Raw genomic sequence first — 27303 nt, 5'->3', positions numbered from 1 at the left:
CACCTCGCCTCCCCCTGCGGCAGCCTGCCTTCTCCCGGCCGCGGGGCCCCTCCCGGGCCCACGGCGAAGGAGCCGCCGTGGAGGCGGACGAGGGCGCAGGGACAGCGCACAGCGGCGTCCGGCGACGGCCGGGGGCGGGGGCCGGCGGTTGCTCCCAGCCCGGGAGGGTCAGGAGGTGACGGGAGGAGGCGGCAGGGGGACGAAGGGAGGTTGGGAGGGAGCGTCCGGTCGCTGGGCACAGACAGCTCTGCCAGGCCTCCGGCTCCCCCAACCCTGCCGCCGCAGCGAGCCCCACAACGCGAGAGGGGAGTCCGCCGTAAGCAGAAGGGAGAAAATTCAAAACGAGACTACTCAACCTCGTCTTGGCTCCGAGGCCGCGCCGTGGAGACCAGCACAATGCGCAGGCGCACCCCTCCTGGAGGCGCAGCGCAGGTCCATCAGATTAGACCCTTCTCAGCCACCGTCGCCCAGTTCCCTTCCGACTCGTTCTCCTTTCCCGAGTTTCCGCTCTGAAGCCAGAGGTAAGAACACATGGTCTCGGCCGAATTTGGCTGTTGGAACAGTGCACACAAGACGAACAGATGGGACCTTTGTCACTCAGAATAAAGAAGCAGGAAGTGTAATATCTGCCCGGAGAAAGGAGTATTAAAAGCAGATATGAGACCCTAAATGCGGTGTGGCAAAATAAATAAAGCCTACAACTCCCAGTGTTCAGAGGGTCTGAAACGCGCTCCCTTCTGGGGTTTGTAGTATCTGAGCGCTGAGTCTAAAGGGTCTGGGTCTAAAGACACGCTTAAAATTTGGCTCAAGCTAGTTATTTTCTTTATTTTCCTAATAGATTACGAATCTAGATAGATAAGAAACAAAAGTCTTAAGGGGACTGGATGCTTTTAGGACTACGCTTGACTAATCGATGTTTCCTAAATCTCGGAATAGGTACTTGATGTGTGCGGGCTGGGCGCTGGTGGAAATCGAACCTCGTGGTATGTTCTGTAGGAACCTGAGGGAGCTAACTGAAGCCTAGCTCCTGCTGCGCTTGCGGCGCAGTCTACCTTAGAGCTGCTTGATTATCAACGCACACATTTTCGTGGAGAAGTCTCGTGTGTATATTCAGCCATGGCACAACTCCAGGCACGTTTCTACAGCGAGAACAAGAAGTAAGTAAGGGTTCCAGCTTCTGTCCCTGTCTTCCAGGAGCCGATCTCGTTTGAAGACTCCTTCGATTTGATCCTTGCTGTTTTGACTGGGGATATACATTAAAGAAGAAACGGACAAGGTTTTAGTAAATCAAAGTTGAAAGAACTTTAATAATTATAATGGCTACAATTAAAAGAATTTATTGCAAATAAGATAAGCTGACTGATAGAAAAAAATAAAAAAGACTTCATTCGCCTTCCCCTTCACGTGCCCCGCACTTCTGCCCTGTCTCATTTGGAAGCGGTGTTCACGTCTTCTTAAATCTCCGTTTTCTACCCACTTTCATGAGCTTTTCATAATTTGACGTGTGTGGAGGACCAGGGCTTCACGTTTGCTTTCTGCATGCTGCACACATCATGTCAGTAATTTGAGAGTTGAACAGGCTTGTCCGTTAACGGTGTCTCGTGGTTTCTGAAAGCACAACTTCATCCCCCCCCCCCCCCCAAACAGACTAGAAACTGGCTATGGAGTTTGTAGAGCTGTTTTTTTAATTAGAATGAAGCCAATTCAGTGTCCGATTTGATTAGGTGTATTTTGTGTGAGTGTGTCCAACTTAGGTTTCTCTTGTTGTGATAAAACACTGACAAAAAGCAATTTGGGGAGGAAAGGGTTACAGTCATCTCAGAGGAGGCCAAGATAGGAGGAACTCCTGGCAGGAACTGAAGCAGAAACCAGAGGTGAGGGGTGGGGGTGGGGGCAAGCTGCATTTGCTCTCCCAATGGCTAGCTAGCTAAGTTTGCTTTTAAAATACAGGGTGGCTCTACTCAGTGGGCTGGTTCCTCCTACATCAGTTATTAGTCCAGAAAATGTTCCCGCAGACTTGCCTGCAGACAACCACTATAAGGGAATTTCCTCATTTCAGAGGACCTTGGCTTCTCTCTAGTTGATAAAACAAGGACTGTGTGTATATATTTGTATGTGTGTACTTCTGTGTCTATATATTAATAAGTCATATAGATGTCAACGTTGCTGGTGATACATGTATAATGGCGCTCGCCTTTAATTCCACGACTCGGCAGGCAGAGGCAGGTGGATTTCTGAGTTGGAGGCCAGCCTGGTCTACAAAGTGAGTTCCAGGACAGCCAGGGCTATACAGAAAAACCCTGTCTCGAAAAACCAAAAAAAAAAAAAAAAAAAAAAAATATATATATATATATATATGTGTGTGTGTGTGTGTGTGTGTATATATATATATATATATATATATATACATAATGTATAGAATTCAGGTGCATCATACTAATAGAGTTGTATAAACATTCACACAATCCTTTTTGGAAAAAACCACCACCCCCACCCCCTTTTTTTGTTGTATTTTTGGTTTTTCAAGACAGGGTTTCTTTGTGTAGACCTGGCTGTCCTAGAATTGTTCCCTCCAGTTGGCACTGCCTTCTGAGTGCTGGGATTAAGGTGTTCGCCACCTCCTGGCTCTAAACTGCCTTTTCTTTAGTTGACACTCCATCCCTTGAATGCTTGCCACCCAAGTCAACTCCTGATCCATTTACCATCTATTTGTAGATTTGCCTATTCTGGACACTTTTCTAATGAATTATGCAAAATGTGTGGTCTTTTGTGGATGGCATCTTTGCTTGCATGGTGGTTGGTTTTTTGTTTTGTTTTTTAGTTTATTCATAAGACAGAATATCGTTGCATTTTATTTTATGGCCACATTGTATGGCTTAGTTTCTCTTGTTGTCCAGTTAGACATTCAATATTTTAGCTGTTATGAATAGTGGCTATGTAAGCATTAATGTACAGTTTTTATGTGAACATGTGTAGCCCTGGCTGGCCTGGATCTCACTGTAGCCAAAGGCTGGCCTCAGACCCATGGATACACCTGCCTTTGCCTTCTAAATGCTGGTATTAAAGGCCCATGCCACTATGTACAGTGAACATGTGTTTTCTTTGGCATGTACCTAAAAGTATGGTTCTTGGGTCCACATTTAACTTCTAGAGGAAATGGCACACTGACTTCCATCTTCCAAAGTAACTACTGTTTTACATCATCACAGCACTGTATCTTCACCTACACTTGATTTGTACCCTTATGGATGTCAAGTGATATGCATTGTGTTTGGTCCTGTGCCTGCTGGTCTTTGCTCTTTCTCTGGAAAACTATCTATTCGAATTCCTTATCCATGTTTAAAATAAGAAAGACTTTTTATTACTCAACTGTAAATGTTCTTTATATATTTTGGATACAAGTTCCTTACTAAATAAATGATTTCCAATTTTTTTTTCTTTGAGATTCTTATGTTTCCAGTCATATTTTTCTGATCCAGTCTGTTGCACAGCTATAAAGATCTCACTAAACAGAGTGCTGCTATTGTACCTTAACTTGGACTGCTACAGTGGTTTCTTGTTGCCTACAGAAAGAAAAGAATTAAAAACTGTGTCAAAGTATACAGGATGTAAAACACTCTACATGTCTTTAGTCTCATCTCTGGTCTGCTGTTGCTGGTTTCCCACGTTCTCCTTCCCGGCTACCCTTCCCTTCCCTGGCCAGAATCACTTCTTGTAGCTCTGGCTTAAGAATGATCTTTTTTGTGCATCCTTTTGGGTCCTGAACTTCCACCCCTTTTCTTTGGTTGAAGTGACTTAGCTTTAATCACCTTATCCTTTAGGACACTGTGTCCACACTCCTTATTTTAAGAATAAAGACTTGCTGAGCTGTGGTGGCACACACCTTTGATCCCAATACTCAGGCAGGCTGATCTTTGTCATTTCCAGGCCAGCCTGGTGTACAGAGGAAGTTCCTGAACAGCCAGGGCTCTACAAAAAAAAAAGGAAAAAAAAAAAGATTAAAGACATCGTCTTTACATCATTTTGTTTATACCATGTAGCAAGTCTTGCATGAAGTACCCAAAAAAAGCTATTGAATGAAGAAAGATTTGCCAAAATATGTGTAAACACAATATGACATGTCATTTCCTCTTACAGATACGCAGTGGATGATGTCCCTTTCTCAATCCCTGCCGCTGCTGAAGTTGCGGACCTTAGTAACATTATCAATAAGTTGCTGGAGACCAAAAATGGTAAGTGTTTATGCTCTGAGAAGTGAAGCACAGTACCAACAGATAAACTTAAATAGGGGTTTGGTTTGGTTTGGTTTGGTTTGGCTTGGTTTTTCAATACAGCATGTAGCCTGTATATTTTCTCGGTAGCCCTGGCTGTCCTGGAACATGGCTCTGTAGGCCAGGCTGCCCTTGAGTTCACAAAGATCCTCCTGTTTCTGCCTCCAGAATGCAGGGATCAAAGGTAAGCACCACCTCAGCCCAGCTTTAAATGTGTGAGGTTTTCTGTTTGTTTGTTTTTATTTTAAGATGTATTTATTTTATGTACATGAGTACACTGTCACTGTCTTCAGACACACCAGAAGAGGGCATCAGATCCAATCGCAGATGGTTGTGGGCCACCATGTGGTTGCTGGGAATTATACCTGAAGTTCTCCTTCTTTGTCAAGTAGTCTCATAGTTTTTTCTTAAGAGTGAGATTGTGCTTTTGGTTTATGTTTGCTTCCTTTTTTTTAAATTGGAGACAGGGTCTCATTATGTAGCCCTGGCTGTCCTTGAACTCACCATGTAGATACAGGTTGGACTCAAACTCAGTGAAAGACCCTCCTGCTTGTGCTTTCTTAAGTGCTGGGATTAAAGGCGTGTACCACCATAACTTGTGAGATAATGCTTTTAGATATACAGGTTTTTATTTGTTTGACAAGGGATGGGTAGGGCCTGCAGTCTTATTGCTAAAAAGCTGCAATTTTTTTTCACTCAAAGATACATAGTATTTTCAAGTTGTCCTCCTCTTTATTTTCCTTTTTTTATATATGTAGAGATTCTGATGTATATTTGCCTTATTTGTGATTTCATAGAAATAACTGATGTCATTGCTCTTAAAATACAAATGACTAGGATTTAAAAACATCAAAACATAAACCATTAGTTGATAAAGAAATTACTGCTAATATTTGTAGAAATCTTAATAGAATCAGTATATTAATTATATGTATATTAAATTACTAATTGCCAGTTTCAATCATAGATGTAAATAGTGATTATCAATAATTGTTACAGCCATTAAATAGGTTAATAGTAGACGGGAACATTATGATGGATGATAGTCAGACTGATCATGAAGGTGGATTTCAGCAACTTTAAAAAAATCTTAACAACCAGGCAGTGGTGGCGCACACCTTTAATCTCAGCACTTGGGAGGCAGAGACAGGTGAATCTCTGAATTCGAGGCCAGCCTGGTCTGCAGAGTGAGTTCTAGAACCCCTAAGGCTACAGAGAGAAACCCTGTCTCAAAAACAAAAAACTAAACAAACAAACAAACAAACAAAAATACAATGATTTTAACAACAACAACAAAAAGGCCAGACGAGGTGGCGGCACCTTTAATCCCAGCACTCGGGAGGCAGAGGCAGGCTGATTTCTGAGTTTGAGGCCAGCCTGGTCTACAAAGTGAGTTCCAGGACAGCCAGGGCTATACAGAGAAACCCTGTCTCGAAAAAAACAAAAAACAAATAAACAAAAATAAATCTATAACTGAGGGCTGGGGAGCTAGATGAGAGAGTAAAGTGTTTAGGTGCAAGCTTGGATACCAGCATTCAGGTCTCCAGCCCCCACACAGGACGGTTGGTGAAGTAACCTACCTTTGCTCTCAGCAGGGAAGCCAGACTAGTGAGACATCAAGCTGAGGGTTCAATAAGACCTTGCTTAATATTAAGGTGGCAAGTGAGCTAAGAAGACTTTCAACATCAGCCTTGAACTTCACATTCATGCACCCATGTGTCCTCACACACATGTGGAAAAAAAACTAGCTAATGGACCCTGTTGATATGGTACAGTATGGGGTATACAGTACTCCATGAAAACTTGCAAAATGTGTAAGATATGATGTAGAAGATATGGCAGGGGACAGGAACATATTAAAAGATACTTTGTAGGTCTCTGACATAGCTCAGATAGCCAAAGGCACTCGTCATCTGGTGGTATAAGCCTGAGTTTAACCCTCACAACCCAAGTCAAAGTGGAGAGTCAAAGTTGTCTTCTTAGCTTCACATGGGTGCCATGGCACAAGTGCCACAAACACCCATCATACATACCCATGATAATAGTAAAAATAAACTTTAAAAGTAAAAAGACACTTTGGAGATGTAACTAACCAAGCCCAAAATATAAGAAATGAAAGATAATTGGCCCACTTTCCTCAGAGAAGAAATGACAAGAAGACAAAGATTAAAAGACACGCAATCATCAGTTGGATGCTGACTTTCAAAGCCTACTCTTAAACATGAGTGGCTGGTTGCAGTGGCACACACCTGCATTTCTACCTCCATAGGCGGAGGCAATGAGATGGCTTGGTCAAGGCCAGCCTGGGCTGTGTGGTGAGTTTGAAGACTGGGCTACACAGTAGGACTCGGTTTCAAAATATGTTAAGTTAGTAAAAACTACAGGAAGAGTGACTGTTTGATAGTAACATAGTTTTAAGTTTTTATATTTTAGAAATATATAATGAAGTCATTTACAAACAAAATGGTAATTTCTGAGGTTTTCTTTAAAAGAGGCTAGCAGCACAATATAGAATAATACCAGTAGATATTAGAATAGGATATGATGTTCACTGTCATTTATACTTTTGTGCATATTATAAATTTTCTGTAAAACGAGTTTTCTAAAAATTAGGTAATGGTTGGGTTGTAGTGGCACACACCTTTAATTCCAGCACTCAGGAGGCAGAGGCAGGCAGATCTTGGCTAGCTTATCTACAGATCAAGTTCCAGGATGTCCAGGACTACACAGTAAAGCCCTGTCTTGAAAAACCAAAAAGAATAAATAAAATAATACAATTCAGGAAATGGGTTGCAGAGGTTCTTCAGCTGCTGTCTAGCCTGTTGCCTTCTTGTGGTACTCAATAAGCAAGTCATTTAAAACAAAAAGACATGTGATTAGTAGGGTGGAGTTAGTTCAGTGGCAGAACATGTGCTTAACGTGCATACAGCCTATATTCAACCCCTAAATAATTGCAAGAACCATAAAATCTAGAATAAGCTAACAGAATGAAATATATTGGTTCTTTAAAAGTCATGTAGCCAGGTGGCATAGTGGCACACACCTTTGATCCCAGCACTCAGGATAAGGTCAGGTGGACATCTGTGAGTTCCAGTACAGAGACCCTAACTCAAAAACAAACAAACAAAAAGCATGCAGTATGCTAGGATGTAATATCTGTGTGATGTCCCAGGAGAAGCTGTGGAGTAACTGAGGCCGCAGTGGGTGCTGTGTACTTGATTGCGTGGGGGTTCTCGTACATTCGGCAAGGATATTCTAAGGCCCTAATTCTTTTTCAGAACTCCACAAGCATGTCGAGTTTGATTTCCTTATCAAGGGCCAGTTTCTTCGAGTGCCCTTGGTCAAACACATGGAACTGGAGAACATTTCATCGGTAAGTCCGAGCACTGCTTCTATTTGATTTAACGCATTACAAAATATTATATTATGAGTGAATCCGTATGGAATTAGTTTAAATTGTTTTCAACATTTAGGAGTCTTAGAAAACATTTTAAAATTGTATTTACTTATTGATTGATTGATTGATTGATGGTATGATATGGTATGGTATGTGTAGCTGCCATAACCTGTGTGTGAAGGTAAGGAGATATTTGGTGAGAATCCGTTCTCTTCTGTGGGTCCCAGGGATTGAACTCAGGACCTCAGGCTTCCCAGCAAGCGCCTTTGACCACTCACCAGAAACTTGAATTTATGTTTCTATATAGTCATCTTGTAGAGCTCCTCTAAGAGTATTTTATTCAAGAAAATGCAAAGGAGTTGATACAGTCTTTAAGTCTGTGAAAGCATTAGTAAGAAAAGGAATAAGTATATGTATACTGCTAAACAGGAGTACAGCATAATTGCACATCTTAGAAAATGTGGGTTAGATTACAGTGATTGTGATACCTCCCCTGTAATTTTTTAGTTTTCCTTGATGTTTTTTTAATTAAGAATATCAGAGGCTGTAGAGATGGATAAGCAGTTCTAAGAACACTGACTGCTCTTCCCAAGGTCCTGAGTTCAATTCTCAGCAACCACATGGTGGCTCACAACCATCTATAATGGAATTTGATGCTCTCTTCTGGTGTGTCTGAAGACAGCGACAGTGTACTCATATAAATAAATCATTTTTTTTTAAAAAAGAATATCACTAGGAGTTAGACAAATGGCTCAGTGGTTAAGAGCACTGTCTGCTCTTTGAGAGGTTCTGGGCTCAGTTCCCAGCACCCATGTTGTGACTAACAGTTGTCAGTAACAGTCCCAGGGGATCTGACTCTCTCTTTGGGCCTTCCTGGATACTGTATACACATGATAGACATACATGCAGGCAAAACACCCATACACACAAAATAAATAAAATCTAAACCAAAAAGAATACAGCTATAAGTAATGGTACCATCCCAGCACTCAAGAGGCAGAACTAGGCAGGTCTCTGTAAGCTCATTGCCAGCCTGGTCTATGTTATGAGTTCTGGGCCAACCTGGCTATATAGTGAGACCCTGTCAAGGAGGGTGGGGGGAGAGATTTGGAGCCATCAAGATGGCTCACTGAGTAAAGTCGCTGGCTACAAAGCCTGATGTTGACCTGAGTTCCTCTCTAGGATCCGCATAGTAGAAGGAGAGAACCAACTCCTACAAGTTATCCGCTGACCTCCACTGTGGAATGCATGGATGCGTGCAAACACACAAAATAGATTAATGTAATAAAATTGTTTAAAATATAATTTGTAATTGTTTATAAAATCTTGTGATTTTAAGATATTATAGAATATAAGAGCATACTTAACATTTTAGCCAGTCTTTGCAGGGGGAGGGGGCACGGGGGTGCAGGGGGTATGGGGGAGTGTCAAGACAGGCCATTCTGTAACTTGCACTGTGGACCAAGCCAGTCTTGAACTCAGAAATCAGCTGCCTCTGCCTCCCAAGTACTAAGATTAAGGGGTATACCACCACACCAAGCTGAAATCTTAACTTTTAAATGGCTCCCATATTTTCTGTCTTCAAGGTAATATTTTAAAACTGTCCCTGACTTATTTTCTACTCTCTCTGTGACTAGGAAGAGGTTGTGGAACTAGAATATGTGGAAAAGTACACCGCACCCCAGCCAGAGCAGTGCATGTTCCATGATGACTGGATCAGCTCAATTGAAGGGGCAGAAGAATGGTATGCCGTGGGGATATGCTGTTCTCTTCTGTACCTCCTTCAGTCTTTGCCATGCACCATGTGACTACTTCTCTGGTCTCTTTTTCTTCATAAAAATAAATCCAAGCTGTGTATGTTGGTGGCCACACCAAATTGGCTTTTTTGCAGCCAGTGTATTCAAGAAAACAAGTGTTTATTAGTAGGTTTCTTTGTTTCAAAATGTTGTGGCATGACCTTTATAGTCTATATAAGTCAGCAGATATTGATATTTAAGACCAGAGATATCTTCATGGAAGAGAAAATTTAATTTTTTATAGCTATCCCTGCCTGCTACCATGAAGTTGCAGACATACTACTGTAGAGCCAACATGGGCAGCCTGCTGTCAAAGAGGTATGAATGCTAATCTTAGAGCAAATACCTACAGCTGATCATCATCCTAACTGGTAGCTTACTTCTGGCCTTCATTTTATTAGGTATTTTGCTTTGTGAAGTGTGTGTGTGTGTGTGTGTGTGTGTGTGTGTGTGTGTGTCAGTCATGGTCGTGCCATTGTACATGTGTGTAAAACATGTGGCAGAAAACAACTCTATCAAGTTGGGTCTCACCTTCCACCTTCATGTGGGTTCTGGGCACTGATCTCAGGCCATTGGGTTTTGCAGCAAGTGCTTTACTGCTTAGCCATCTTGGAACTCCCTATGTAGACTAGGCTAGCCTTGAACTCAGAGAACTCGTGCTTCTGTCTTCCAAGTGTTGGGATTAAAGGTGTACTACTATGCTAGACATCAAACCCAGAGGCTTCTGCTTGCTGGGCAAGTATTCCACCACTGAGCTACATCCCCACCCGTGTTTTTGCTCTTTAATAGTTTTCAGGGATTAAGGATTGTTAGGCTTTATAAGCAGATTGTATTGCATTGGTGACATTTTCAGTTTTACAGTAACAAAGGTGAAATACCATATTTTAGTATAACATCTGACCTATTGCTTTGCTTTGAAATCTTGTTCTTCATAAAAAGAAGGGTTTACTGTTCATAGTTTACTTTGTCATTGCCATAGAAAGGATTGGTTTTCAGGGCTTCAAAGTCATTCTGTATTTTATAGCATTTTCCCCTCATTGTAGGATCCTGTCTGGTTCTTATGATAAGACTTCTCGGATCTGGTCCTTGGAAGGAAAGTCGATAATGACAATTGTGGGACATACAGATGTTGTGAAAGATGTGGCTTGGGTGAAAAAAGGTAAGATTCTACATAAAAAGAATTTAAGAGTTTAAAATTGAACTAATTTTAGTGTAGCAAAAGAGTGATTGGGTAAGAAATGCTTCAAGCCTTAGTTGCTATGAGGTCTCTCAGAAATAGAAAGAAAGGATTATATATTTTAAGATTTACTTATTTAACTTTATGTGTCTGAGTATTTGCTGCATGCATTCACGTGTGTAAAGTGTTCATGCCTGGTGTCACGAATCCCCTTTAGAGAAGCAGTCAGTGCCCTTAACCACTGAGCTGTTTCTCCAGCCCCAATAATTATATTTTTAAAATCCATGGATTGCTGTTTGTTTTCCCCGTGGTTCTGGAGATTGAACGCAGGAGCCACATACTAGCTCCAGATCCAGATGTTTATGAAAGTAAACAAAAATCTTTACCAAAACTATCAGTATGGGTTTTCAAGTTACTACGTGTATTGAACACATTTTCCTGTTGTAAAGCATCTTCTCTGGGTTTTGGGGGGCTTTTTTTGAGGGATGGGGTGGTCACAGGTTCTCACTGTGTAGCCTAGGCTGGCCCAGGACTTGCTTTACAGCCCAGGCAGGCCTAAAACCTGTCACCCTTCTGCCTCAGCCTCCTGAGGGCTGGGATTACACACACACTATTAGGCCTGACTTAACAATTTTCCCTTTTCACCATGCCTGCTCTCTTTTAAAAGCAGCCCATCTGATTATTATTCAAACATTCACAAGAATGCTGAGTGATAAAGAAGAAGATGATTATTATTCAAACACTCACGAGAAAGCTGAGTGATAAAGAAGAAGACGCAGCGGAGATTCTGTATGGGTTTGTTTACTTTCCCTCTTGTTTTAGACAGTTTGTCCTGCTTACTACTGACGGCCTCGATGGACCAGACTGTTCTCTTATGGGAGTGGAATGTAGAGAAGAACAAAGTGAAAGCTCTGCACTGCTGCCGAGGGCATGCTGGGAGTGTGGACGCCATCGCAGTCGATAGCTCGGGAGCTAAGGTAAGCAGCCGCCGTGCTGTCACTGTTGTGATATCTGTATTCATTCTGGTGCTATCTAACTTGCTTAACACTCAGAAGCTAAAAATAGTAAGATTTTAGACCCAAAGTAAATAGCCATAGAATAAGAGAGAGAGAGTTACTTGACTTAGTTCTTCAGTCAGTGTATCTGTCTTTATTATATAAATTATATTTTACAAATTGGATGAAAAGAAAAAGAAACCAAGTAATCTAGTTAGTCCCTTAGTTTTGTTTTTTGAGGCAGGTCATCTCCCTGCCCCAGGTTATCTTGGAATTCTCCCTGTGTACTCCAGTCTGGCCTTAGGTCCCTGCTGATTGTCCGGCTTCAGTGTTCTGAGCACTGGGATTACAGGCATAAGCCACCATGCCCAGCCTACCCCACCCCTTATGATCAGAATGGTAAGAGGTAGTCATTCAAACCGGAGGGTAACAACTGCATTGACTTATGAAGGGCTGCAGACCCTGTTAGCATTTGAAAGTTGCCTATGCCGCGTTAGAGAGCTCCAGACTTAGGAGTTCTGCAGCTCAGGGACCATGTTTGATGCACTCAGAGATAGAGTCATGATTTATTTGAGTTTATGTGTTGTTGGGTCCAAGTTTAAATGAATTTATCTTTCTTATGTTTGACTAGGAAGTTAGGAGACCTTATTTTTCACATATATAGGCAGAAACTTATCTTCAATTTCTTAAAGCTCAAAAGAAAATTTGATTATGATAGACAAAGAAAGACTGGACAAGCCATAACACAAAGGTGATGGTGCGTTTGAGCTTCAAAACATATGGGACAGAGGCTGCATGTGGCTGGCATACCCCAGCCTCCTTCTTTCTCTGTGTTCCCAAGTCACTTGTATTCATGGTAAACTTTATATTGCTTTCCTCTACATGGAAATACATTATAGTTTTTAGCTACTGTATTTGTCCCTTGGGGTGCGGGGGGGGGAATCTTTGTTTTCTGTAGAGAAAGTCTCACTTCGTTTGTCATGATTAATTTGTTCTAGAAGCAGAACAGACCTATTAATGTATTGTACATTAGTTGCCCACTTTGATCTAAGCAGCTCTTCAGGACTCAGGTCCACAGAAGAATGTTGCCGTGGAGATTGCGGCTACAGTTTCCAGAAGAGTAGGAGGCCATGTGTATGATTATCTAGGAAAGATTTCAGAACCTATGTACAGAGAGATGAAGCAAGCAAAACAAAACTTTGAAAGTTAAAGTTGGGGCAGGGGAAAATAGTGTATTACATATGCTTTCTCCTTCATATGTATCTGTTTAGTTTTGCAGTGGCTCCTGGGATAAGATGCTAAAGATCTGGTCTACAGGTATAATTTTTTTTTAAATAATTTGACTTATTAATGATGTTTCTAGAATTTCAGTGAGGGACTTTTATACTTAATATGTGCTATAAAAATAGACCATTGTGTTTTAGTATATACAAAAAGAAGTGTGGTATATATTTCTGTCTTAAGTTTTTGTTTCTTTTTTTTTTTTTTAAGCCAGCCACCTTTTTATTTGACAATGAATTGCTACATATATGACAAATATATCTTAGATCTCAGAATGCACTTACTAAAACTCTGTACATTGTTTTTTTGAATACTATTAGCTCATATTAATTTATTTTAAAATGATTTCTGAGTAGCTGGAGAGATGGCTCAGTGATTTAAGACTTGTTGCTCATGCAGAAGACGTAGATTTAGTTCAGGCATTCATGTGACAGTTCTTAGCCATCATCAACTCCAGTTTCAGGGGAACTGACACTGTCTTCTGGCTCCTGGGCATCAGGCACAATATGGTACACACATATACATGCAGGCAAAACATGCATACACATAAAAATCCCTTTTAAAAAGAAAAAAATATTTAAAGCAGGGTCTTGTGTATATTCCTCGCTATCCTGGAACCTGGCACTGGCTGTATAAACCAGCCTGATCTAAAATATGTGCTCCTCCTGCCTTTGCATCCTAGATTCAGGGATTAGAGTCCTGTACCACTTTTGAAATGAGTTCGCGGCCAGCCTGGTCTACAGAGTGAGTTCCAGGATAGCCAGGGCTACACAGAGAAACCCTGTCTCAGAAAAACCAGAAAAAAAAAAAAAAAAAAGAAAGTATAGATTAAAAACACAGTTGGAGGGAGAAGGATTCTTGAAAGAAATTAGGAAATGCTAATAGAAGCAAAAGAAATTTGGTGAGAAAACTCACCAAATTTTTGGAAAAAAAAAATAATTTGATTTAAATTGTTTTCTTTTTGTGAAATGTGTGATTCTTTGATTGTAGCAGGTAAATGAGATACTGTTTGGTACCAGCTATTAGTGGTTTTATATGTGTATCTTTTTGTTTGTTGAGACAGGGTTTCTCTGTGTAGCACTGCTGTAGACCAGGCTGGCCTCAAACTCAGATCCACCTGCCTCTGCCTCCCACGTGCTGGGATTACGGTGTTCGCCACCACCACCTGGGCACCTTTTTCTATTTTAGTACACCTTTGTCATATTCTCATATATATATATGTATATAGTTTAACCAGGTAACACACTCAGACTGTAACTGAAATTTTAATATTTTATAACTCTTATGAGTATTGATCAAGAACCTGAAGGTGTAACTCACTGACAGAGCTCCAGCCTGGCTCTACTACTTGCCTGGCTCCAGCTTTGGTCTTTTTTTGAAAAAGGGATTAGTTAATGAGAGTAAGCATGGCTGAAGTACATCTTCCAACCTGTGTTTACCTCAATACCTGCATGGTATAAATATAGTATGATCATAACCTAGTCTGAATTGAGTGGGAAACAGACTTTCCTAGTTATGACAAAATGGTACCTATTCATAACAGGGACCATAAAGACAGTAAAATTTCAAACTGGTTAATTTTGAGTTCTTAATATGCTTTTTAAAAAAGTACTTGTCCATGTTTGATTGCCAATCCAGTTAATAGTTTTGTTTTTACTGATACTAAGGGTTGAGTCTAGGACCTCATGCATTCTGGTCAGGTGCTTTAGCACTGAGCTACAATCCCCCAGTGATCAGATAGTATTTTTATATACCTTTTTGTGTTAACCAAAATAACAAGGAATATATATTGCCTAATAAGTGAAAAAAGAGAAAAAGCTGTATATCAAAAAAATAAGACATTCTTCTAGTTTGCCATTAATGTTGACAAATTTTTCAATATTAAATATTATTCTTTATGATGCAGTCCCTACAGATGAAGAAGATGAAATGGAAGAAGCCACAAATCGACCAAGAAAAAAGCAAAAAACAGAACAATTGGGACTAACAAGAGTAAGTTTTGATTTGTTTTATTTTGGGAGGGACTGTTTGTTTTCCAAGACAGGGTTTCTCTATGTATCCCTGGCTGTCCTGGAACTCACTCTGTACTCACTTTGTAGACTAGGCTGGCCTCGAACTTACAGGACCTGCCTCACCAATACTGGGAATGTGGTTTTTATGTTTTGTTTTAATTAAGATATAATTACATCATTTCTCCCTTCTGTATCCACAAAACAGTTCATGACGTGATAACCCCAAGTTCTACAGAAAACAGGAATGAACTTATTGTGACCTTGTAATAAGATGGCTTTTAATCTTAAGATGGAGTCAGATCACCTGGGGCCAGAGTTATGGGTGGTTGTGAGCAGCCTGGCTGGGGTTTGGGAACCAATCCTGCATCTTCTGGAAGAACAGCAACTGCTCTTAACCACTGAGCCATCCGTACAGCCCTAAGCCTGCTTTCACATTTATTTAGGGCGGGGGTTTGACTGAGCCAAGGTGCGTGTATGGAAGGCAGAGGACAACTTGGTGGGATCAGTTCTTTCCTACCCTGATGTGGGTTTTGCAGATTGAACTTCTGTCATCAGGCTTAGGGCCAGAACCCTTGCCCTGTCAACCATCGCTGTGCCTTCTTGACCTATACGTTTTAATTTTTAAAAGCATTCGATTTACATGGTGTGTGTATGTGTGTGTGAGATGTGGGGGGGGGGGGGGCACATGTATGATGGTCAGAGGACAACTTTTAGGGGTTGTTTCTCCTACCATCTGGGTCCCTGGGTTAAACTCAGGCCTTAGCACCTTTAATCTACTGAGTCATATTTTCTGACCTTTTCATATATAAGATACACAGATAGCTATGTTGGGGTATAACTATAAAAACAAAGCAAGCCACTGGGCAAACAACCTGTCATATGTACTTTGGACATTACCGTCTACTCTTTTATTTTGGCAGGATGTCACTATGTAGCCTTGACTGGCTTGGAACTCCAGAGTTCCGCCTCCCTCTGCCTCTTGAGTGTTGATGTTCACCACCATGCCCGACCCTGAAGTTTACTGTTGTCTTAGTTATTCTCTGGTGAAAATGGTTTTTCCCCCTTTCGGGGGCTTTCATTTCTAGACACCCTTGGTGACCCTCTCTGGCCACACAGAAGCAATTTCCTCAGTCCTTTGGTCAGACGCTGAAGAAATCTGTAGTGCATCTTGGGATCACACAATTAGAGTGTGGGATGTTGAGTCTGGCGGTCTTAAGTCAACTCTGGTAAGACTTAATTTTGGTGTTCCTCTAACTAGCAATCTTTTTGGTAACAAATTTTTAAAGTTGGGTACTTTTAGCCCACTGTGGTTAAATGTTCTTTCTTTTTCTTTTTCAGACAGGAAATAAAGTGTTTAATTGTATTTCCTATTCTCCCCTTTGTAAACGTTTGGCATCTGGAAGCACAGACAGGCATATTAGACTGTGGGATCCCCGAACTAAAGGTATGTTGTATCCAGTGGGGAATATTGAAAAAATTAAAAAGATGAGTTTCTACAAATATTCTTTAGATGTGTTCTGTTTTTCTTTCCTAAAATTCATGGCATTTCCTTTTTCTCCATTCAGATGGTTCTTTGGTGTCGCTGTCTCTCACCTCACACACAGGCTGGGTGACATCAGTGAAGTGGTCTCCTACCCATGAACAGCAGCTCATCTCGGGCTCTTTAGATAACATTGTGAAGCTATGGGATACAAGAAGGTAAATGCTGGGACTGGGAGCATGGTTTAGTAGTTAAAAGCACTTGCTGTTCTTACAGAGGACCCGGCTTAGGTTCTTGGCACATACATCTGACAGCTTAAAACTACCTGAAACTCCAGCTCCTGGGGAACCTGATGCCTCTGGAAAATATGTACATACTCCCACACATACATGAATAAACATAGCTAAAAAAAATAAACCTTAAAGTAAAATCAGGCTGGAGAGATGATGCCTCAGTGGATAAGAGCACTGACTGCTCTTCCAGAGATCCTGAGTTCAGTTCCCAGCAACCACATGACAGCTGATAACCATCTGTAATGGGTTCTGACGCCCTCTTCTGGTGTGTCTGAAGACAGGTACAGTGTACTCATATACATAAAACAAATCTTTAAAAAAAAAAAAAGTAAGCCGGGCGTGGTGGCGCATGCCTTTAATCCCAGCACTCGGGAGGCAGAGGCAGGTGGATTTCTGAGTTTGAGGCCAGCCTGGTCTACAAAGTGAGTTCCAGGACAGCCAGGGCTATACAGAGAAACCCTGTCTCAAAAAACAAAAAAAAAAAGTAAAATATAATTATGATCTGCAAAACAAATATATCAATTACCATTACATACAGAGAATGAAATAAATAATGAAATTATTCAAATTCATAATCAACTATACTACCTGATATGATAAATATTAGTACTCAAAAAGTTTCAGAATTGCTCTAGAGGGACAGCTCAGTAAAATGTTTCCCTTGCCCAGAATCCAAATGAGAAAACCAAACTGTAGTAGGTGTGTTTGTAATCTTAGCACTGGAGAGACAAAATGTGAAGCCCTGCAGACAGCAAGCTAGCCAGCATAGCCTACTTGGTGTGTCTCAGGCTAGTGAGAGAATGTGTCTATAGCACTTGAGGAATAATACCCAGGTTTGTCCTCTTATACACATGTTTACCTGTACATGCATGTACACACAAGTATACATACAAAGTGCAAGAACAAAGGAGTTTTATTCGTGTTAATGTTTTTGTTGCTTTTTTTTAAAAACCACACAACTTACAAACCCATTTTTCTGACCTTTTAATAAAGCAGGAGAAAAAGTTTCAATTACCCAGATATTGCCTATCCAACAATAAATAAATGTGAATGTGTGTGTACACATATACAAATAGATACACACACACATCAAGCTCAAGGAAAAGATCTGGCTTAGAAATATAATGTAGGTGTTATACAAATGGCTAGACAAAGGATATATAAAGCCATGATTTGGAATAAAATTCAAGTACAAAAGTGTAAAAGTGGATCTTATTGTGAATAAATTTCTGTAATTGGATAGCATTTTTGAGCGTTTGTTGTAATCAATCTGAAGTAAATCCAGTAACGTTTTGAGAAAGTATTAGTGATTATTCCTATGTTTGTATTAAAACAGTAAATACGTACACCATGTTTGTTTTCACCTTTAGCTGTAAGGCTCCTCTCTACGATCTAGCTGCTCATGAAGACAAAGTTCTAAGTGTGGACTGGACAGACACAGGGGTAAGAATTTACAAATTACTTGAAGACAAAAAGGGATAAACCTGATGTTTCAAGGTAGTAGGGGTTTTTGTTTTGTTTTTCAAAACAGGGTCTTAGTCTGTAGCCCTGGCTGTCCTGGAACTTGATGTATAAATCTGGCTGGCCCAGAACTCAGAGATCTGCCTGTCTGTTTTCCATCACCACTGCTCAACTTAAGTTTTTTTGGTGGGTTTTGTTTTTTTTTGGGTTTTGTTTTTTGGTTTTTGTGTTTTTTTTTTAATTTATGTGAATACACACACTGTCGCTCTCTTCAGCCACACCAGAAAAGGTCATCGGATTCCATTACGGATGGTTGTGAGCCACCATATTGTTGCTGGGAATTGAACTCAGGACCTCTGGAAGAGCATCTTCAGTCAGTGCTCTTAACTACTGAGCCATCTCTCCAGTTCCCAAGAGTTAGCAGTTTTATATTTCTGATTTTTATTATTGTCTTTTACATCCCATACTAAAAAAATAATTTGCTTTTTAATAGGTTAGAGTATTAAAAATTGAAAGAAAAAAACAGCGTTTTTTTTCTTCATGAATATTATTTTACTTCTTTTAGCATTCCAGAGAACTCCAGGGTTTTCACTGTACTTGGCAAGTGACCTACCAATTGGTCATATAGCAGCCCTTCTTTTTCCTTTCCTTTCCTGTTTTTGATAACAGGGTCTCATGGAGCCAGGCTGTCTTAGAGTCTATCTGTAGCTGAGGATGGCCTTGAACTGACTCCTGTCTCCATCTCCAATGCTGGGGTTAGAGGTGTGCACCAGTATACTAGTCCCCTTTTTCTTATTTTTTCTTATTTTGAGATGGGATGTTTCTTAAATTTGTGGTCCTCTCAGCTTTAGTAGCTGGTATTACAGGCCTGTGTTGGCCCAGGTATCCTCATGGATATATTAATAAGACATTTTTTACAAATCCCATTAGGTCCATAAATTCACTACTTCAGACTAATGGTATTACATTTTTGGGTGTTTTTTGTTGTTGTTGTTGTTGGGGTTTTTTGGGGGGTTGGGGAGGAAGACATGGTTTTGCTATGTAGCCTTGGCTGGCCTCAAGCTCACAGCAGCCTCCACTTTCAGCCTCCTAAGTGCTGGGATTGCAGATGTATGCTACCATGCCCAGCTAGGTATATTTTACAAAATAAATATGGGTTATATTTTACAATCATTTTTATGTGCATGTTGTCCAAGAATTCTTTCCAGATACAAGTCCTAGAGCTGCTAGACAATTAATGTATACATTTGCCTGCAAATAATATACTGTCTTTTAAAAGGCTTGATTATTTTTGGGTGTGGTAGTTCATCCCTGTGACCTCAGTTACAGGAAGATTGAGTCAGGAAGATTACTGCAAGTTTGAGGCCAGCTTATGCTATAGTGTAAATAAATACTTGTCTTCAGAAAACATCCCTTACCTGAAATGCTTTGGATCGAAAGCATTTCAGATTTTGGAATATTTGCACATTTAAGAGGTATTTTAGAATGGAACCCTAATCTAAATGTAAACTTCTCTTTCGCTTCTTTTGTATTTTATGCACATTGTCTGAAGGTGATCTTATAAAAGACTCTGAACATGCCTGTCTTTTGACTGTGACCTGTCACATAAGGTTGGGTGAGAGGTTATACACTTGTGGCTTCATGTCAACACTCAAAAAACTTAAGATTCTACTGCTTTGGGACCTTTTCTGCTTGCAGTTTTTTGCTTTTGCTGTTGCCTGTTGGCCAAGAGCCTCACTTGTGCTCAGCTTGTGAGCTACAGCTCACCTGGGCTCAGCTCTACCTGTGAGCTACATTTCCAACCTATACTGAATAATTTTAGACAGAGGATGTTCAGCTTATATAATTGAGAAGTTTTGTTCTAATTGTCCCCTTAAATACTGTTTCAAGCTGGGCCGTTTTACATACATACATAAAGTCATTTATTTATACACACACACACACACACACACACATATATATATATATGTGAAAGTAGGGAAAGAAGCCAGGAATGGTCTGTATATAGGATATACATGTTCCTGTGAAGAAGGTCTCGACAGGCGTGGTTGTGCAAGCCTTTAATCCGAGCACTAGGGAAGCAGAGGATGACAGATCTCAGAGCATGAAGCCAGCCCAGTCTACAGAGTGAGTTCCAGAACAATGAAGGCTACAAAGAGAAACTGTCTTCAAAAACAAAACAAAACAAAAACTCAGTCATGTTTAATCGTATCTGACTACTGTATATTTATATTTACTTTCTTGTTTCTTTTCTCACAGCTACTTCTGAGTGGAGGAGCAGACAATAAATTGTATTCCTACAGCTATTCCCCTACCACTTCCCATGTGGGGGCTTGAAAATGAATGGCTGAGAAGAGACTTCCTTGTTGGGTCTTGTCTTAATTCTTAGTGTCTCACTGTTATTTCATAAACTGAATCAAATTTGAGAGAGGACTTATAGTACAGCTCAGCTGGTAGAATGCTTGCCTAAAATGTGCACAGCCCTGCATGCTATCTCCAGCACTGCCCAAAGAAAAATGGGCATGGTAGCACATTCCTGTAATCCCAGTCCTAGAGGTTGGAAGCAAGAGCATCAGAAATTCAAGGTCACCCTCTGCTGTATAGTGAGCTTAAAGGCAGCCAGCCATGGTTCCCTGAGTCTCTGTCTCCATAAGAAAGAAATCAATGGATAATCCTCTGATATCATTGTCAATGCAGAGACAGGAAGCAGCCTTTTAAAATTTGGATAACAGTTCATCTTTCATAATAGCAACATTTTACTGTCTTTGTCCTTCGTGCTTATAAAATACAGTAAGTATGTGGTCTGAATTCTGTCTACATTTTACCCTATGTAGACTCCTAAAACTTGAATTTCAGAAAGTATACTTTTTAAAGGGATATAGTACAAATGTAGTAAATTTGTTTTTTTTTGTCTTTTTGTTTTGTTTTAGTTTGACTTTTTAGTTAGCTATTTGAAGAGAAACATCTAGAAAAGACTAATAATGCTATAGGAGCCAGGCATCATAGCACACACTTATAACCCTAGCATTTAAGAAGTAGAAGCAAAAGGCTTGGGACTTGAGTAGGATTGGCTTCATAACTAGTTCAAGTCAGGAGCAGGATGAGACTCGGTCTCAAATAAAGAAAATGAAAACTTATAGGAGGGTCATCAAAATGGCTCAGTGACTAAAGATGCTTGCTGCCAATTCTGATAGCGTGAGTTCAGTTCTCAGGTCTGAACTCCTGCAAGCTGTCCTTTTCCCCACACACATGCACACATACTGTGGCATGCATACAACTAACCTGTAAATAAATTTAAAGAAAAAAGAAGTTTATAAAAGTATGGGGAAAACAGTCATCTAACATTAAAAGCAAATAGTAAAAAACAACAACAACAAAACACCACACACTAAAAGGTAGTGTGTATAAGAAAATAAGACTGTTGAGTGTTCAGAGCATTAAAACAATGTAGATGTTAATTTGTCCATTCATTGAGCAGCAGGGCAGTGATGGTTCACATCTTTAATGCCAGCACCTGGGAAGCAGGTGGATGTCTGTGGGTTCAAGGATAGCCTGGTGAGTTTCAGGACAGCCAGGGATAAACAGAGAGACCCTGACTCAAACGCAATAAAAAAAAAAAATAGTCTTTCCTGACTTAACTGTCTAGGCTGATAATGCAGTACGTAATGAGTAAGATTAAGGTAAAAAGGCTGGGTTGGAGGGGCAGCTCAGCAGTTCAGAGCACTTGCTGCTCCTGCAAAGGACCTGGATTCCATTTCCTGCATCCATTTGGCAGCTCACAGCCGTCTGAAACTCCATTTCCTGGGATTCAGACATTTGGCCTCCTGGGCACCAGACACAAATGGTACGCATACGGCATTCAAGCATTCCGAAGAACAAAGGTGAGGAGGCCCATGTATCAAAGACAAATGGAAGAAAGGGTGTGGCATCTGAAACTGGCCCTTTACCTAGTCTTAATCTCAATCCTGGTTCCATGGCAACCTTATTTCTGTTCAGGCCATTTCAACAGGGAAGCCCGAAAAGCCAGGGGCCAGGTATCATTGACGAGGATTGTATCTAAGCCTCTTAATCTGCCAAACTTTTCTCCTTCGGGCTATTTAAGTGCTTAGAACTTAGTCCCTAACCAGGAAAGTAAGAGGCCAACACAAGACTAAAGGATCTAGCCATCTTTTAACATGCTTTTCTTTTTCTTCAAGCGTTGTCTTCCTCTCCATGGTCCCTTTCCTTCTAGCAGAAACAGGCTTTACAAGTTTGTTTCTGAGGTTCACCTGGACCTGCTCACCTATCGCTGGGATAAATTGGAGTATAGGGATTATTTATGCTGTCTCATAGGAATGGAGTCTGTAATACATCGAGACTGGATCTCCTACCTAACCAATATCTGTTATTAGTGTTTATAATAAAACTCCTCAATTTAAAATTAGGCTTAGGCAGTGGAGGATAACTTAGTGATAGATATCATTAGTTAACATGTTTGAGGCCTTGTGTTAAATAGGTGTGCTCACACACACAAATTTAGGCTGAATATACCTAATTAAGTCAATTAAAGGGAAAAACTGAATTATTCAACTCCAGAATGTTGTTAGGGAAAAGGCACAAAGTGAGAGGCAGACATTAGAAGTTAGCCTCACTGGTGTCCCAGTGCAGAGAAAGGAAGACGAGGTAGTAAAAAGGCTGTAAACAGCGGTGGGAAGGAAGTCAGCTGTCAAGGATCTCATGTTGAGAGGCAGCTGAACCACATTTGGACAGGTGAAAGAGGGGGCAGGTTGTTTCCAACTGAGGGAGAGGCACAGAAAAATCTAAATAGCTTGAATACCGTTAGAACATAAGTGTACATAATACTTCATACACCAGGAAATTTTACTTCCTCTGAAGCCACCTTTAGATTCCTAGAAGCAATAATATTTTATCGTGGAAAATACGAAAAGAAAACCTTGCTTTACCTGGAGAAGACCCAGTGGAAGCAAGGCATTTAAAATTTATATTTTATGTAGAATACAGAAAATACCCTCTTAGAATTCCATTTGGAACTTAACAACTATGCATAGCCATATATCTATGCCTTCCAGGCTCTAGGGAAAGAATGACTGTTTAATATGATGTGTGACCCAGTCCGTGGGTCAGTCAATAGGGTCTGCAAGAGAAAGAGTGGGGACTGAGGAGCAAGGGACTTGAAGAATGGAGACAACACAGGCTATCTGCTCAAGGTTCAAGTCTCCTGTCTCATTTATTGAAAGGCAACTATGGGTAATATATGCACTCACTGGGTAGTGATATGTGCAGCTGGAGACACTTAACCACAGGTCCAGGATGTATAGGAGAAAAACAAGATGTTATCAGAGTGTGTACAGCTGTGGTAGGCTTGCAAAAACATGCTAGGAAAACAAGTCTCTCATCACAGTGGAAAAGTACCACATGTAAGTAAATTGCCCGAGATGGCTGCAGAGATGATAGCAGCTTTCTGCTAAGAGTCGGCTCCCAACAGATGTGCACATAATTATACAATTAACCCTGTGTCTTGGTGTTTGTTTTGGTTTTGTGCTATGATAAGATCCTACAACAAAAGCAACTTATGAAATATTTAATTTGGGACTCAGAATCATTAACTGTACTTCCAGGTGATCTGGTGATCCGATGCATACACATAAACACAGGCAAAACAATCATTTAAAATAAATCTTTAGGGCTGGTGAGATGGCTCAGTGGGTAAGAGCACCCGACTGCTCTTCCGAAGGTCCGAAGTTCAAATCCCAGCAACCACATGGTGGCTCACAACCATCCGTAACGAGATCTGACACCCTCTTCTGGAGTGTCTGAAGACAGCTACAGTGTACTTACATATAATAAATAAATAAATCTTTAAAAAAAAATAAATCTTTAAAGAAGGAAAGATCACAATGGGCATGGTGTCCAAGGCCTTTACTCCAGCACTCAGGAGTCCAAGAAAGGTCTATCTCTGAGCTTGAGGGCCACTCTGGCCTACAGAGTGCCTTCCAGGCCAGCCAGAGCTACATAATGAGACCTTGCCTTAAGGAAAAAATCCTACCACCAGCTTGGATCTCATTTGTGGAGCCCCACATCCCAAGTCATCTTACCTTCTTTTCAGTTGTAAGAACCTATGAGAAAGGATAACATTTTTAATAGTATAAAAGTTTTATGTTCATGGAAAAGTAGCAATTGTATATTCTTAATTCAATCTCATGTAAACATTTTAAAAGTGTTAAATCCTTTATTTTCTAAAAATGAGTTTTGGGGGCTGGAGAGATGGCTCAGCGCTTAAGAGTGTTTGGACTGCTCTTCTGACAGTCCTGAATTCAAATCCCAGCAACCACATGGTGTCTCACAACCATCTGTAATGAGATCTGATACCTTCTTCTGGGGTGTCTGAAAACAGTACGTGTGTGTGTGTGTGTGTGTGTGTGTGTGTGTGTGTGTGTGTGTGTGTAAAGGCGTTTTGGTTGGTTTTGTTTTTGTTTTTTTTAAGCCATGCTGCCTTACTTTTTGGTTGTTTTTTGGTGGTGTTTTTGTTACTGTTTTGTTTGGGGTTTTGGTTTGGCTTGTTTGTTTGTTTTGGTTTTGAGGTGGTTGGGTTTGTTGGTGTTGTTAGTTTGGTTGGTTGGTTGTTTTTTTTTTTTTTTCCCAGACTGTTTCTCTCTGTAGCCCTGGCTGTATAGACCTGGCTGACCTTGAACTCACAGATACCTACCTTCCTCTGCCTCCTCTGCCTCTGCCTCTGAGTACTGGGATCAAATGTGCACACCACCACACCCAACTCTGCCTTGCTCATTTCTTAGGGCACTAGTATAAGCCATTTAAACACCCTGATCAGCCCTACCGGTTGAAGAGTGTTAATCCATTTTATAAATAGGAATATCCTGAGGAAATCCTGGTTACTGCCCAGAAGCTTCATCAGGAGTTCAGCATGGTTTGCCAAGAGACATTTCTACACTCATGACACTGCTTCCTAGTGATCTGTGACACAGGTACTGTAGTACTTGAAAACATTGTGCCTCTTTCTGTAACATGCCCTGAGTTAGTGAGAAACCCACCAGGGCTGCTGACTTCCTGCTTGTTCCTTGCCAGGACTTTCTGTTTCAGGTAGAGCTGGAAAAGTTGTTCTCCTGAATTCAGTTCTAACTCTTGGAGGAAGTATTACCTAAAACAGCCAAGAAACAAGCATACCATTGACATGGTAACATCTTCAAAGGTGTTTTGCTTACTGTTTAGGAATCATTTGCCAACTTACAGCTGAAGTCTCACCTGACACTTTTCTCACTTCTCCACCCTTTTATTCTGAGATAAATATCAACTATTTATTAGTTTTTATTGTTTTATATACACCTTTGTAATTTTATTTTGTATATTTTTTTTTTTGTTTTGTGTGGTTTTTTTTTTTTTTTTTTTTTTTTTGAGGCAGGGTTTCTCTGTCCTGAAACTCACTTTGTAGACAAGGCTGGCCTTGAACTCAGAAATCTGCCTGCCTCTGCCTCCCAAGTGCTGGGATTAAAAACGTGCGCCACCACTGCCCTGCTTATTTTGTATATTTTTAAGTTCTTCTAAAAACTTAATTCTAAGGTAGAAACAGACTCTTTAGTCTAAGTTCACATATCCCCTCATCATTTTCCCATCAGTGGGTGGTTATAGTGGTGCCAATGTCAAAGGTGGCTCCTCTTCAGAATCTGCAAGGGATATTTGTTGTTCGCCTTCCCACATCTAGAATGTTAATTTAATTTATGCTCCTTGTTATAGTTGATGAACATAATTCACGGTTTGTAGTTTCACTGCTCCCATTTTAATGTTAAAATACTGTATTTACTTTTTAAAATGACTTCGGTCTTTATGAAATTTGTCTTCTTAATTCTGATAAATCCTCTCACTCTGCCTATAATTTTGGAAATTGTCAGCATCGTTAGAGCATTAGGGATTACTTTTGCTCATCAGGAATTTACATTTTTGTATTCACAGACAAAATAGAATTAATAGGAAACCCTAAGAAAACATACTCATTTACATCTGATGTATTCATAAGTCAATAAAAGTGAGCTCATCTATAATCACTACTTAATTACATATGTAGTAAATATTATATACTTCAGTTAAAGTAATACACATTATCCATTCAATATGTGTTGTGTTGAACAGAGAAGTCTTTATTTTATTTTTTGTTTAATTGTGTTCCCCGTTACGATGACCTCTGAATCTTAGAAGTTCAAGGTAGGAAAGCACCAGAGGTACTGAGTGCCCCTAGTAGAGTTCTTTGAAGTAGCCCAGTCACCTTATAAAACTTAAAAGTATTTTTATCCCAGTGTTTGCCAGTCTGATCTGGGTGGCCAGTGGCTCTGTATCACTCATACTTCTCATGCTTTTCTGTATTCATCTCCATGGGAACTATGAAATAACAATCCTTACGGAAGGACTCCATCTGATCCTTGCCCTTTTAATGGCTGATTTCTCTTTTTCTACTGACGTCAGTCTTCTCCCTTCTGTAAGTAAAATTAGGTATGCATGTTAAGGAAGTTTTGTAGTCAGTAAATGCATCTTATTTTCATTAGCTTATTTCATAACTCAGGGAACAACACACTTGAAAGGTCAATAGTTACAAAACCAACATGACTTTTTGTAACTCACTTCTCCACCTAACTATATTTGATTGCTTAGGTAACAGCAACAAAAACCCCCAGAGTCTTAATTTCAGATTGTTCTAGATAGGCAAATTATACAGCTCTGTGCACACTAAAAGTGATCTTGCAGTTACATTGCTTCGTGTGGATGGTTTGTGAGTGACTGAATTGCAGACTCACATTTCACCAGCTGTCATTAGCTTCCATTTAAAGGTTTTCTATGTAAGATAAAACTACAGTTCAACCATCCTAATTTATACCTGTGCGTTTAAGGTTCTTGTCGATTAACCTCTGCTGTGGTATGGCCATCCTTAGCATTTAGTCCTCATATCCTCTGGTCAGATGGCATAACTGTAGGTGCAGTGACAGCCTCTCAATTAGACACTGGGAAATTGTACATATTTAAAAGTGACTTACCGAAAATTTCTGTTTTTTTGGGTATAGGTATATTTGTTTTATAGATTGTTCTGGCCGTTTAAAGTTATTTTATGATTTTAATAAAATGTTATTTTAGTTGTT

The 27303-nt window shown here is 40.3% G+C and overlaps 2 protein-coding genes across 15 annotated transcripts in view; one reads left to right on the top strand and one right to left on the bottom strand.

Annotated features, from left to right (window-relative positions):
- The window catches only part of Carf (calcium response factor), a 55733-nt gene extending 55290 nt beyond the window's left edge, over positions 1 to 443 (bottom strand). For 5 of the 9 annotated variants that reach the window (XM_030254084.1, XM_006495975.2, XM_017320602.1 and 2 more), the window contains exon 1: positions 357 to 443. The gene's annotated coding sequence lies outside the window, so the exon portion shown is untranslated. The remainder of the gene's footprint in view (positions 1 to 356) is intronic. The other 4 variants (XM_006495974.2, XM_011238510.1, NM_001285463.1 and 1 more) reach the window with 2 other exon arrangements.
- Positions 164 to 27303, top strand: Wdr12 (WD repeat domain 12). Of its 6 annotated transcripts, none has more exons than NM_001199060.1 (14): positions 164 to 521; positions 937 to 1157; positions 4138 to 4232; positions 7550 to 7644; positions 9306 to 9412; positions 10508 to 10623; positions 11464 to 11618; positions 12908 to 12953; positions 14824 to 14909; positions 16015 to 16155; positions 16268 to 16373; positions 16495 to 16627; positions 18073 to 18145; positions 20423 to 21796. In NM_001199060.1, exons 2-14 carry the CDS (start codon positions 1117 to 1119, stop codon positions 20498 to 20500), a joined length of 1272 nt encoding a protein of 423 aa, NP_001185989.1. In that variant the 5' UTR covers positions 164 to 521; positions 937 to 1116; the 3' UTR covers positions 20501 to 21796. The 6 variants fall into 6 exon arrangements, with proteins under 6 accessions (NP_001185989.1, XP_030111553.1, XP_011236865.1 ...); XM_030255693.1 differs by having other exon boundaries at positions 518 to 742; positions 20423 to 27303; XM_011238563.3 differs by lacking the exon at positions 164 to 521 and adding an exon at positions 524 to 674 and having other exon boundaries at positions 20423 to 27303.

This window comes from Mus musculus, chromosome 1 (genome assembly GCF_000001635.26).
Source record: "Mus musculus strain C57BL/6J chromosome 1, GRCm38.p6 C57BL/6J".
Classification (NCBI taxonomy): domain Eukaryota; kingdom Metazoa; phylum Chordata; class Mammalia; order Rodentia; family Muridae; genus Mus; species Mus musculus.
This window is presented reverse-complemented; position numbering and strand designations above follow the sequence as displayed.